General features: G+C 47.1%; 1 protein-coding gene across 11 annotated transcripts in view; it reads left to right on the top strand.

Annotated features, from left to right (window-relative positions):
- ano3 (anoctamin 3) overlaps nt 1-13,576 on the top strand; it is a 156,386-nt gene that overhangs the window by 59,249 nt on the left and 83,561 nt on the right. For 6 of the 11 annotated variants that reach the window (XM_079859850.1, XM_079859851.1, XM_079859857.1 and 3 more), the window contains exons 9-11: nt 5,637-5,723; nt 12,966-13,021; nt 13,130-13,251. In XM_079859850.1, the coding sequence (XP_079715976.1) occupies nt 5,637-5,723; nt 12,966-13,021; nt 13,130-13,251 (265 nt within the window). The remainder of the gene's footprint in view (nt 1-5,636; nt 5,724-12,965; nt 13,022-13,129; nt 13,252-13,576) is intronic. The other 5 variants (XM_079859856.1, XM_079859849.1, XM_079859855.1 and 2 more) reach the window with 1 other exon arrangement.

Raw genomic sequence — 13,576 nt, 5'->3', positions numbered from 1 at the left:
TTGACCTTGAGGCGTAACCGGCCGGACACCCACGCTCCGCGCGGCACTCGCGCTTTCAACCAGAACTGCAGCGGGCGCATGCGGAGCAAGCCCAGCTGGAGAACTGATGATGCTGAGGCCATGAGACCCAGCATCCTTTGAAACTTCCTGAGCGGGGTGAAAACGCCGCGGCGGAAAAACTTCGCCGCGCGCTGAATGTGCAGCACGCGCTGTGGTGACAGCCGCGCCGTCATAGACTGCGAGTCCAGAACAATACCCAGAAACGAAATCGTTTGACTGGGGTTCAGTGAACTCTTCGCCCAATTGACCGTGATACCAAGATTCTCGAGGTGATCGAGTAAAATGGTTCTGTGCTCCACGAGCTGAGATCGTGATTGAGCTAGGATCAACCAGTCGTCCAAATAGTTCAGCACTCGCAATGCCTCTGAGTCTGAGGGGAGCGAGCGCTGCGTCCATGCATTTCGTAAATGTACGAGGTGCCAGGGACAAGCCGAAGGGCAGGACTGTATACTGGTATGTCTGACCCTCGAAGGCGAATCTCAAGTATCGCCTGTGATGTGACGCTATCTGTATTTGAAAATACGCGTCCTTCAGATCTATCGACATGAACCAGTCTTCTCGGCGAACATGCGCGAGAATTTTGCTGGTCGTGAGCATTTTGAAACTGCGTTTCACTAATACTCTGTTTAGCCGTCTTAGATCCAGAATGGGTCTGATACCTCCGTCCTTTTTGGGGACTAGAAAGTATCTGCTGTATAGTCCCCCTTCGCTTTGAGCTCGGGGAACACGCTCTATCGCCCCTTTGCTTATCAGTTTTGATATTTCGGCGCGAAGTAGGTGTGCTACTTCTGAAACCACCGTAGTTTGGACGCGCGCTGTGAAGCGGGGAGGGCGTCGACAAAACTGTAGCGAGAAGCCTCTCTTTATAATGCCTAGCACCCAGTCCGAAACCCCTGGAAGCACTGCCCATGCTTCTGCATGGCTGGCTAAGGGCTGGATGCGAAGCGCGCTCTGTTCGCCGTGTGACAGAGGCGCTTCGGGGCGCACTAACGTAGGCATTATGCCTGTGGCATTCGAGGCGGGGGGCGCGCTTATTACAGCGGGCAGAGCGCTCGTCCTCGACCTTACTACAGCGCTTGACTGAGTGAGGGAGGGCTGAGCGGGTCCCGTGGGACTCATGTTTGCGAGTAAATGTGGGCGGGAAGCGGGCACATTCACTGCTTTGGGCGCGCTGTCTGACTGAGCAGAGCGAGCGCGCACAGGTCTCGTTTTTACAGAGAGCCTGTGGTGTGTGAGACATAGTGTTTGTGCGGGCACTTTCACTATGTTGGAAGCGCAATCGACCTGAGTCGATTTTATGTGCGCGAGCCCTAAGTGTAGGGCTGTGCTTGTGTGTAGAGATGGGCACTGAGGAGTGGGCATCGACACTACACTTATAGCACCATCGGCCGTGGCCGGGACACCAGAAAATACACTCTTTTCGGGATATATCTGGGTAGCCGTAAAAACGGCTTTTGTGTGCAGGCAAGCGGGCGGCTGAGCGGGCTTGCATCTTGCAGAAAACGCTGGAACAGTCGCAAGTCTTGGGACTGAAACAGCGGCGCGCTTGGGTGAGAGACCGGCCGCAGCGGGACTCACACACCTGCGCTTTCCTAGGCGTGCTAGGACTTCTTCGGGGCTTCCGGCTTCCCCACAATCCTCGATCGCGGCCCGCGCGGAGCGGGGCGTTGGCTGGTAGAGCGAGAGCGGGGCCTGGAGCTGCGCTGCTGTCGCTGCTGTGAGGATGCGGCCGAAGGCGGGGGCTGAGGCTGAGAGCTCCGCTGAGTCTGTTTTCCACGACTCGCTGCAGAACCGGAGCGCTTCGGGAGGAAGTGCTTGAAGGCTTGAGACGCTTTCTGGGCTTCAGTAAATCTCTCCACGAACTCGGAGAGAGAAGAACCGAAAAGGCCAGCGGAAGACAGCGGGGCGTCGAGAAACGCGTTGCGCTCGGAATCAGCCATCTCCGTGAGCGTCAGCCATAGATGCCTCTCAGCAACAGTGGCGGAAGCCATACACTTTCCCATGGCTTGTGCAGCAGACTTGGTAGCGCGGAGTGTTAGATCTGAAGCGCTCCTCAAATCCGCGATGCAGATAGCCTCAGGTCCCATCTCGTCCAACTTACGGAGGAGATCACCCTGAAATATCTGTAGTGTAGCCATGGTGTGTAGCGCTGACGCGGCCTGCCCAGCGGCGGAGAAAATTCGCGCGAGCAGCGTGGACGTCATGCGGCAGGCTTTTGAAGGCAACACCGGTTTAGTCCGCCGTCCAGCAGAGGGCGGGCAAAGGTGGGTTGCTATCGCCTGTTCCACCGGCGGAAGTGAAAGGTAGCCTCGGTCTTTCGCATTATCCAAGGAGGAAAATGCTGGTGACACAGACGAGCGCGTTCGCGCAGAGAAGGGCGCATTCCAGGCCTTCGCAACTTCTTCATGCAGCTCAGGAAGAAAAGGAGCGGGCTTTAAATCCGGAGAAGTGCGCTCACCAGGGAGGAAGCTACCATCCAGCCGGGTGCGAGAGGGGAGCTCCGGTGCAGACCACTCGAGGCCGAGGCTCGCCGCGGCCAGCGCGAGTACTCGCATGAGCTCTCTCTCGATGTTGACTCTCGTAGTGGGCTTGCGGGCAGCAGGCGCGAGATCCTCGGAGCTCGCCCAGTCCTCGCTGCCTGAAGCTAGCAGAGAGCAGGAATCCTTTTCCCCCGACGCGGCCTCGGAACCGACTTCCTCTGATGAAGCGGCGGCAGACTGCGGGCGCTGAGCATCAGGAAGTGATTCAGGAGAAGCCGGTGAAGCAGGCGGGCGAACCGGCGAGCTTAGTCGGGCTGGAGCGGGTTCCGGGACCCGCTGCGAGCGGCGCTTCTTACGGCGCGGCAGCGCGGCGGGGAATGCAGGCTCTGAGAAGAATGCCAGGCGAGTCCGCAGAGTCACCGGCAAAAGCTCGCAGTGAGGGCAGCCGCCGTCAGCGAGCGCGAGCGCTGCATGGTCCTCACCCAGACAGGAGACGCAGACGACATGGTGGTCTCCCTCGGTGAGTGGGGCTCGGCACGAGCCGCATGAAGGCATCTTTAAAAAGACGCAGCTCTTTTAGGGGGTGAGTGTCGCAAGGCGAACACACACACACACACAACAGTAAAAGGTAATGAAAGGATATGCGTCGGAAAGCGCAGCAGGTACGGCAGTAGAAGGCGGCGTTGGCCAGCGGCTTCAAGTGGCTCGTCCCGCTGAAGTGCTTGCCTCAGACGACGCTTGCTTCCTCGTGATCCAGCGATGCGTGCGCTTCGCTGAAGAGATGAAAATCAAGTGAATCAGCCTTTTCGAGCTCCTTTTATAGAGGTTAGCCACACCCGTCTCGGCGGGAAATGGCAAGGAGGGCGCGAAGCGCCCTCATTGGCCTGACGTCACCTCAGGCCTCGCTCGATAGGCTTATGCAGTTGCCGCAGAGCAGCCAATGAGCGAGCAAGCCGTCTCGCCACAGCTGACTACTGCTGCAACGCGCTTTACATGTATGAAAATTAAGGATAATTTTTTGCTTCAGTATTTCGTGAAAAGAGACTTTTCCCGTAGCGTTTTGATAAAAACGCAGTACGAGAGGACTCTCGTAAGAGAACCAGGTTAGACACAGGGCCCACGACCAATCTAAATTATTCAGATATAAATTTGTTGCCCATTCTCAATGGGAAAGTGCCCATTGCCCAGCAACATTGCTCTAAAAGTTCCTGTGTATCATTAAGGGCCCTGACTGGATACAAATGGTAAAGCCTCTCCTGCTCCGGTGAGTTCAAATGGTAAAGCGAGAATGATGAAAAGATGAAAGGTTGAAGAAGACACATTCGGATCGTAATCTTTCCTAGGTTGCAATGACTTTGACTAAGCAGGACGCAGCTACTGAAATTGCCTGCAAGTCTTCAACTCTTTTGAGCGAAGTTAGCGCCAATAACAGAGACACCTTGAGATTCATAAGCTTCTCTGAGGCTGACACCAAAAGCACAATGAGTGCAAGAAGCTCAGGGAAGCTCCCACAGAAGACGTGGGAGGTGAACGTGGCAAGCCGAAACACCCACAGGTAACAGCCCTGATGAAAGACGCTCCTGCAGGAACTCTAGCATTGAACCAATCGGGCAGTGGACTGGGTTCAAATGGCGCTGATTGAACCACAATGCAAAGAGATGCCACTTCAGAGGATATAACTACTTGTAGAGGGTTACAAATGTTCTCAATAATCCTGCTTGAGAGACCCGAATCTATGAGCTGATCACTCTCAGGGGCCAGCCCGCAGGTTCCAAATCTCGGGTCAAGGGTAAAAGATAGAATAGCCTTAAAATGCCCCAAACGATGCCCCAACAGCCGAGGTGTCTGGACTTCTATTTCCCCAGGTGCCCGAAAGGCAACGACTGTTTCTCAGACCTGTCTTCGCCCTAAATGGCTGAGATTGTGTGTGGTGCCCAGGCCCCCAGTCCTTGTGGGGGGGAATATGGGCAGCCACACTGGCCTTAGCTAGGGCCAGGCCGAGACTGTCTGATTGAGGCCTCCGGCCCTTGGACATGGTGAGGGATAAACTGCTGAAATGCTGTCATTTTTTTTCTTAGCCACCTTAAACCTGTCAGTAATAGCGTTGACCGCCTTGCCGAACAGGCCAGATGGCGATATTAGGGCATCTAGCAAAAAAGGTTTTTACCTTTTCCTTTTCTCGAGACTAAGACCGGTCTTGAATTCTACAACACTACAATTTCATATCTTCTTTTATGTTCTACAGGATAAAAACAGAAAATACAGGTTTGGAATGACATTTGGGTGAGTAAATGATGACAGAACTTAAATTTTTTGGTGAACTTCACATTCCCCACATTTATTTCAGACTTCTGAAGATGCTTATGAAAATTTCAACCAAAGATGAGCCTTCTGTCATCATTTTCTCGCTCAGAAGTCATTCCAAACCAGTTTGCTCTTTTCCATTCACTTACAAAGAACGAGGACTTAAGATTTCATGCTTAAAGACAAAAAACCAAAATGACAGTTTCAAAAGTGTGTTCATTTGACTAAAGTACAAAAGTACAAGTGTGTTCATTTGACTCATTATGGCCCTATCATGCTATTATAAACCATTTATTAAATTAATAATTTTTACATTTTTTCAATTTTTACACAGTAGGCATACATATAAAATTACATCACTGTCTCTATAAGATAACCAAAGTAATGTTTTGAAAAACACAGGTCAGTAAACAATGATAAAAGTTTCCTTTTTTTTTTTTTTTCAACTATTCCTAGTCATTCCTAGTATAACTTTTCCCACATAACTTGTGAGACGACAATTGAGTCATCGGTGAAGGATGGCTCCTGAGCATTTTATACCATTTTGTCTATAAAGAAATGGCCATTTCTTCATCCACCCATTTGTATAAATCCATTTTTCTTTTCAGTATTCCAGTCCTTCACCACATACTCATCAAGCCTTAAAACTCCATTCATTATGATCAGCACTAATCACATTATAAACATCACAGATACTGAAACTGTCCCCGTCAGTCAGTGTCCCCCATGGTCCTATGTGTGAGCGTGTATTTGCATGTCTCTGCTGGTCACACGGTCTCCGTCTCTCTGCAGCTCCTCCGTTGTGTTGTCTGTATCTGCTTAATTATTATGGCCATCACGAGCGGCTCTTCATGGGCCAGTCAGGGAGTTCATGGGAAGGTGCGTACAGTACTGTACATTCTCTGTTGTATGGGCACACAGGGATGCCCAAATATCATCACATCTCTAAAAGTAGCATCAGCAAGACAAAGAGATTGAGAGAAAAAGTGACAATGAGTGATTTTTAATGCCGTTTTGGGTAGAATCTCACAAATTTGAAATGTCCAGGTCAGATTTCACCACTATGCAAAAACCAAGAAAAAAAAAATATATATATATATATTTATGACATGCTACCAGTGGAATATTTTGATTTGAGTTGCAATTATTTTACTATATAGAAAGAAAGGTTTTTATGCAGTTTAGCGACTGGGAAAATTACCTTTATTTGTTTGTTTTTTATTAATTTATTTTTTGGATATCTAAATATGACCTGGACATGTTCTAAACTGTTTTCGAGATTCATCCATTTAGTGAGTTATAGGGCCTTGAGCTTGGTCCAACGTAAACCCTCTTTTGACGTTTAAAAAATTGTCAAGACTTACTAAAGACACGCAGCGATGCAAAGGTAATTTTATGGAGGAGAGTATCTAAATAAATCATGCAATGTGATTTACTAAGGATTGCGGTAGTCAATTTAGTTGAATTTGTGCCATTATTTAACGCTAAAAAAAGCATGTCTCAACAAGTTGTTGCGCTTGACATGCTGCGATAGTTTCAGCTAGGAGGAGGCACCTCAGAGAACAGATAGAACAGCTTGATAGGACTCATTTATTTGGAATGCCAGAGAAAGACATTTTCCGAACATATCGTTTGTTGTTAATAGATTACCCCCTGAAACTGATTATCATAGACTCTGCTTTTTGGTTTGCGGCTCTATGCTTTGTGCAGCTCTTGGTATATTATTTAATTTGAACATGGTCAGATCACCGGCAGAACTTTAAACTCCATCTGCGCTTTTATGGAATTGCGGTCTCACGCTAATAAATTGACCTGTTTAGTAAATCTGGTCCGATGTGTTTTAGACAGACTTACAGTATAGAGACAGAACTAGCCAATTTAATTAGACAAATGCTCAATATTAAATTGATATTAAAGCAAGATTTAGCTTTTTTTCTGTTTTCATACATGTGTTTTTGCACCATAACCAAGGTGGGAAATTAACACTGCAACCTCCCAAATGGGTTATTTTGCCTTATCTGCCAGTCACTATGGACATATATTTCCTATATTTCCATTTCATATAAGAAAAATTGGCCTTTGACAAGAAACTATTGCAGGTTCTTGTTGTAAAAAATGTATTATATCTCACAAGCTTTACTGAATGGTTGTTTGTTTAAATGTTCAGTAGCGCTTGATTGAAACACACACATGCTGTATACTGTAAACCTCTACTGTATGAATCTTAAAGCATTCAAACTACACAAGACTTATAGAATTGCTTATATTTATAAAGAAAATGCTTTTCATATGCATTGTAACTGTTGAAATCAAATAAACTTGAAACTTTTAGTAAGGTAATTGCATAATGGACATTTTATTTATTGTGAATATCTGTTAGTGGACTTGGGAAAATTTTTTTATTTTTTAATTCCACATTGGTGACTAAAGTCAAAATTTTAAGAATTCCATATTGATTCCATATTCGCCACTATTGTTACAGAAACTCTGCAGTGTTATTTCTACTTTTTTATTATTAAATTAGTATCCACTTGGTAGAAACTTAGTATTGTGGATATTTCTCATTAAAATAGCTTTAGCTAAATTAATTTATCGTGACAATTTTGGGCCATTTTCCATCCATTTCTGCTTGCAGCTATTTGATGTAAGCTTAATCACATTGCTGAAGCTCACAGCTTACCAGGCTCTCACTTGCAGCAGCATATTGAAAGCAAGCTCCCAGGATTGTGTTCCTGTTACTTTTCTCTTAGACCAATCTCATTTCTGCTGTTATCTGTCTGTAAATGCGTTTCCTGCTATATACAGGAAGTGGGATTGATGTTACGTTAGCAGCAGGTCAAGCTAATCAAGTAGTAAAATCACAAAATAAATCCAGTCAGATGCATACGGATACGCAATTTATTGATAAATAATGTAATTTTATTTCTTAGCACATAAAAAACAAAAAACATAAAAACATACACTGGAGGATGCAACAAGTCACTCCAAACACTTAGTAACCACACATAATAAATTGTAACATTTTTATGTACAAGTTTACTATGTGCTGGATGATGAAGATGCATGTGTTATTAAGGGAAATAAATAGAAATATGTGTTAGTTGTCACCTCAAAACACATCTCACAAATGTTGATATTCCGATAAAATGACTAAATTAAAAATAGCTTAGCCATACATCTAAAGTGTTAATCTTGCCACACGGGGCATCTTACCCCATCTTACTACAGTATATATCTGAGCTTCATAATAAGTACATAAATACATAAAACGTTCCCTGAGAAGAATCGAGAATCGACACATTGGGGAACGCCTTCAGCGTGACTCGTCTGAAGCCTGTATGGAACTAGTCCAATCTCAATTGGTGTTGCATCATTACGTCACTCGTGACGTCACATGTGACGGTGATGCGGAAGCTATAAAAAGACGCCAGATCACAACAGCGTCAGCTTCTGATAGGTTGAAGCAAGTCGTTCTCAGGAGCGCATGAAGTGTGGCCAAGGGACGCAGCGTCTAAGGAACGAGGGTTACAGAGGGTTACAGACGTTCCCTTTCGAGAGAACTCGCGCTGCATAGAGAATCAACACATTGGGGAACGAAATGCCCACTGCGCCACACTGACTAGTATCCGCCCTGGTGTGAAGCAATCTGGCACACTCAAGACGAGAGAACTTGTGAACCTGGTGTAGAGGGCAGAACCAGTTTATAATGTTTTATGAAGATGTGTGGGGAGGCCCAGCCGGGGGCATCACAGACCTCTTGGAGGGAGACCCGTGCTAGCAGGGCTTTAGAGGATGCCACTCCTCTAGTTGAGTGGGCTATTATCAGGAGAGGCGAAGGCAAACCGCGCATCTCGTATACTGAAGAAGTAGTCTCTACTATCCATCTGCTAATAGTTTGTTTAGAGGCAGGGCAAACCCTTCTTAGGTGACCCAAAACACATAAGCAACTGGTCCGAATTCCTCCAGCTCGAGGACCTGTGTACATAGGCCTCCAGAGCTCGGACCGGACATAATAGATGTAGCTTAGCTTGGTCAGCCGACACATGCGGTGAAGTATGAAATGCCTGCAAGATCACAGACCGTGCCACATTTGAAGGCACCTTAGTCACAGCCAGGTCTAGGGTGGAGAATGGCTCTAACTCTGCCAGGAGTGAACTTGAGGCAAGAGGGAGTAACAGATAGCGCCCGCGGGTCCCCCATTCTCTTTAGGGATGTAATAGCTAGCAGAAAGGCTACCTTCAGGGTTACAAATTTCTCAGACACCTCATCCAAGGGTTCGAAGGGTGCCAGGGATAGCCCTTCAAGAACCACAGCTAGGTCCCACGTGGGGACCCTGGTCTGGACGACAGGCCTCATCCTCCTAGCTCCACGAAGGAAACGTACTATAAGTGGGTGTCTCCCCATAGTGCCCACCCCTAGAAGCGTGTGGAAGGCAGCTATGGCCGCCAGATAGACCTTAAGCGTGGACTGGGAGAGCCTGTCAGAGAAGCGATTCTGGAGGAACTCCAGCTCCTGCCACTGGGCAGTTAACTCGGTCCAACTGATGTTCTCTGCACCATAAAGTGAATACATTCCATTTTAATGCATACAGTTTCCTTGTGGAGAGGACTCTAGAGTTTAGGATGGTCACAACAACCTCAGTTGAGAGACCAGCATTTACGAGTTAGTCCCCCTCAGGGGCCAGACCCACAGCTGCCACAGCTCTGGACGAGGGTGATATATTGTGCCCCCGGCCTGAGAAAGAAGGTCCCTCCTGATCGGAATTTGCCACGGAGGGCCTGCTAGAAGAGCTATGATGTCTGAAAACCATACTTGGGCTGGTCAGTACGGGGCTACTAGGAGCAAACTGACCCGTGCCGCCGGACCCTCTCTAGAACCCCTGGGAACAGAGTAATTGGGGGCCTCGGCCACTCCTGCACCATGGTGTCCAGTCCCAAGGAAGCTGGATGCATGAGGGAAAACCAGAGCGGACAGTGTGTGTTCTCGTGAGAGGCGAACACATCCACTTCCGCCTGACCAAACTTCCTCCATATCAACTCTACCATCTCTGGATGGAGTCTCCATTCCTCGGGCCTCAGCCCCTGCCTCGACAAGATGTCTGCCCCCACATTTTTGTCCGCAGGAATAAACATTGCTCTGATTGAGAGTAGTTTGCCCTGGGACGTATTTTCTGTTCACACTAGAACATGATGGCCTCTGAGGTCCTGAAGGAAATGTCTGAGAGCCAGAAATACTGCCAACATCTCCAGGAAATTGATGTGCCACGATAGATGGTGGTCCTTCCATTGACCCCTTGTGTAGCGGCCCTCCATGACCGCTCCCCAGCCTGTGAGGGATGCATCTGTGGTCACTATTTTTCTTTGACACGGTGCTCGAAACACAGGGCCTTGGGACAGGAACCATTCCATATGACCAAAGAACGAAGGCACCTGCGCGTTACTTTGATCGTGCAAAATGGGTTCCCCCTTGGGGAAAACCCTCTGGTCCTGAGCCACCACTGCAGGGCCCTCATGTACAGCAGGCCAAAAGGTATCACGTTGGATGCACATTCACGTTGGATGTCTTCTGGTAGCACATTGCTGGAACATGCTTGAACATGATGGCCTCTGAGGTCCTGAAGGAAATGTCTGAGAGCCAGAAATACTGCCAACATCTCCAGGAAATTGATGTGCCACGAGAGATGGTGGTCCTGATGGTAGCACATTGCTGCACCTTCTGGCAGCACATTGCTGCCAGAAGACCCAGAACCCTTTGAAAATGTTTGACACTGATGGCCTGGCCTAGCTTGATACTGGTGACTGTAGTCATGATGGTGTTTATACAAGCAGGAGACAACTGTGCCCGCATCGTAACTGAGTCCCCCAGGAATGTCATTCGCTGTAGAGGAATTAGTGAACTTTTCTTGACATTGAGTCTCAACCCCAGGAACCTCAGGTGGTGCAGAACAACATCTCAATGTTGAATCGCCATCAGCTGTGACTATGCCAGAATGTGTCAGTCGTTGATGTAATTGAGAATACAAATGCCCTGAACTCTCAGTGGAGCTAGAGCAGCATCCATGCATTTCGTGAAGGTGTGAGGTGACAATACTAGGCCGAATGGAAGAACCTGATATTGGTACGCCTTTCCCCCAAAAGTAAACTTCAGAAACTTCCTGTGATGGGGAAGGATGGATATGTGGAAGTACGCGTCTTTAAGATCTAGATGCCAACTATACCTATTATCATGAGTCAGATCAGGTCCGAGGACTGGTTTGTCACAAAAATAGGTATAGTTAGCATCTTGAATCTGAACCTCCTCTGAGACAGATTCAAAACCCTGAGATATATTATACATAACATTTGCGTTTGCTGGATACCTCTGGCCCCTGTCCTTTTGTAGGGGGGCATGAGAGGCAACACTCTCCTTCTGCTGTTGTAGGTGCGAGGAGCTGGCGGCTGCCTCATGGGACTGCTCCCTGGCAGCAGACCCACGAGAACTGGAACGACGGCAGGCAAATGAGCTGTTTGAATGTAGCTGACTGTTGCTTCACCTCCTGAAACCTCTCGACGACAGTATTGACTGCTTCGCCGAAGAGGCCAGAAGGTGAAAGCGGGGTATCGAGGAGGAAGGCCCTGTCCTTCTTCCCACTGCCCGACAGATTCAACCACAGGTGTCTCTCCATAGCTACTAATGCTGCCATGGACCATCTCCTTAGTAGCACGAAGAGACAAGTCAGCCGCTCGACGAAGTTCAGTAATATCGTTCTCTTTTGAGCCCACAGTAGATAAAAATCTACATGTACATTGGGGCTCGATAAACGGGACAAGAATGACTTACTCCACGATCTCGACACCACGGTGTGGAGATCAGTGAAGAAAGGGAGGCTCCGGCACGAAGGCTGTGACCGGGTTTGCAGGAAGCGTTCATCTAGCTTGCTTTTTTTTGGCCGCTTCCTGATTTTCTGATGGCCATTCGATATTTCATTTGGCCACTGCCCTGGTCACAACCTCCAGCAGCTCCTCGAAGGCAGGAGAATGAGATGGTGAGTCCTCTCCTGCCTCGATGTCCAAAATATCTAACTCCTCGGAGCCAGATGGTTTGAGAATCGGGTCCTTGTACTGGGTGGAAGAAGCCGCAGAGCGGGTGAACGTGACTGATGGACCTGGCTGCTGATTGTTGAGAAAGGGCCGAAGCCGTCTCAACATCATCCACCAGCTCCATTTGCAAACCCCATGTGTGAAGACGCTGCGCCGCCTCAGCAGACGTGAGTCCCAATCCATGGGGAACCTGGCCTGATTCATATAACAGGGCCTGGCAGGAGCGGAGCATCCCGAGAGGCAGCAAATCACAGTTTGCACAGACAGCACCCTTGAGCGCTGCCGGTGCATGTTCCACTCCCAGACAAACAACACAGAGTGAGTGTGTGTCACCCTCGCTCAAATAGCGCGGGCAAGGAGACGCACACTGCTTAAATTACTGCTTTACTCGCTATATTCTTTATATATATATATATATATATATATATATATATATATATATATATATATATATATATATGAATGTGAGTGATTTCATACAGACACAGACACAGAACGCTTGCTGAAGACCAGAAAGCTGACACTGTTGTGATCCTGCGTCCTTTTATAGCTTCCACATCGCCGTCAAGAATGATTTAATGACGCAACACCAATCGAGATTTGACTAGTTCCATACAGACTTCAGATGTGTCACGCTGAAGGCGTTCCCCAATGTGTCGATTGTCAGCGTAGTGCGAGTTCCCTCGAAAATGGAACTGGCATTCACTAGTCGCTGTGGCTGGTGGGTGAAAAAGTTAATTTCCCAACCTCACCGTTGTATTAGGATGTGTGTTACAATTTAGAAGTCGAAACATCTCATTTGTGGTGAATGTGGTGCAACTGAATATTTTATATGAAATTATACATTGTGTGTTTGAAGGTTGCTAGACTTTTTACATCGCTATTTTATTTCTGCAAATCCTTGAATTGCATTCTTGCAATATAGAAGCATCAGACAGTAAGACATCAGAACTGTCATTCTGGGCACTAAAATGCAAAATTGAAGCCAATATTGAAGAAAAATAATTTCATGCTAGTTTTTCTGTTTCCATCTATTTTTTAGGCATTAATCGGTTACTTGGCAACAGCACATATGAGGCAGCGTTTCCTCCACATGAGGTAAAATGAGTTAAATTTATTACCTGTCACAATGTAGTTTTTACCTCTATTTTCTTACTGTTGAAGTTTTCTTAGGTGATTTTGAAAACTATGCTATTTACTTTTTAGGGAAGTTACAAAAGCAGACATCCGATTAAAACCCATGGGGCTCAAAACCACAGACACCTTTTGTACGAAAGATGGGCACGCTGGGGAATCTGGTACAAATACCAGCCTTTAGACCTCATACGGTAAGAAAGGCACTTTTGGACACATTTAATATGCTGTCTTAACAAATGGATCACTTTTTATTTTTAAGGAATTTTAAGGCATATCCAAATACCATTTTTTAGCGCAATTTTCCTACGGACAAAATTGCGATTGTTAACTCATGATTTCTGTTCTGTCTGTGCGCACCAATCTTGCACTTCTATCTCCTCCTCAACCAGACCACCTAGAGACTTCGGGTTTTCGGCATTATGTTAAGGAAGGTCTAATCTCGGGAACGCACACACAAAAAAAAAAAAAAAAAAAAAAAAAACATAAAAAGATTTACTATCTCTTAGTGTTGTGATC

Source organism: Squalius cephalus (assembly GCF_949319135.1).
Source record: "Squalius cephalus genome assembly, chromosome: 23".
NCBI classification, from domain to species: domain Eukaryota; kingdom Metazoa; phylum Chordata; class Actinopteri; order Cypriniformes; family Leuciscidae; genus Squalius; species Squalius cephalus.
The sequence above is the reverse complement of the archived record's forward strand: the minus strand, read 5'-3'. Positions and strand labels throughout refer to the sequence as shown.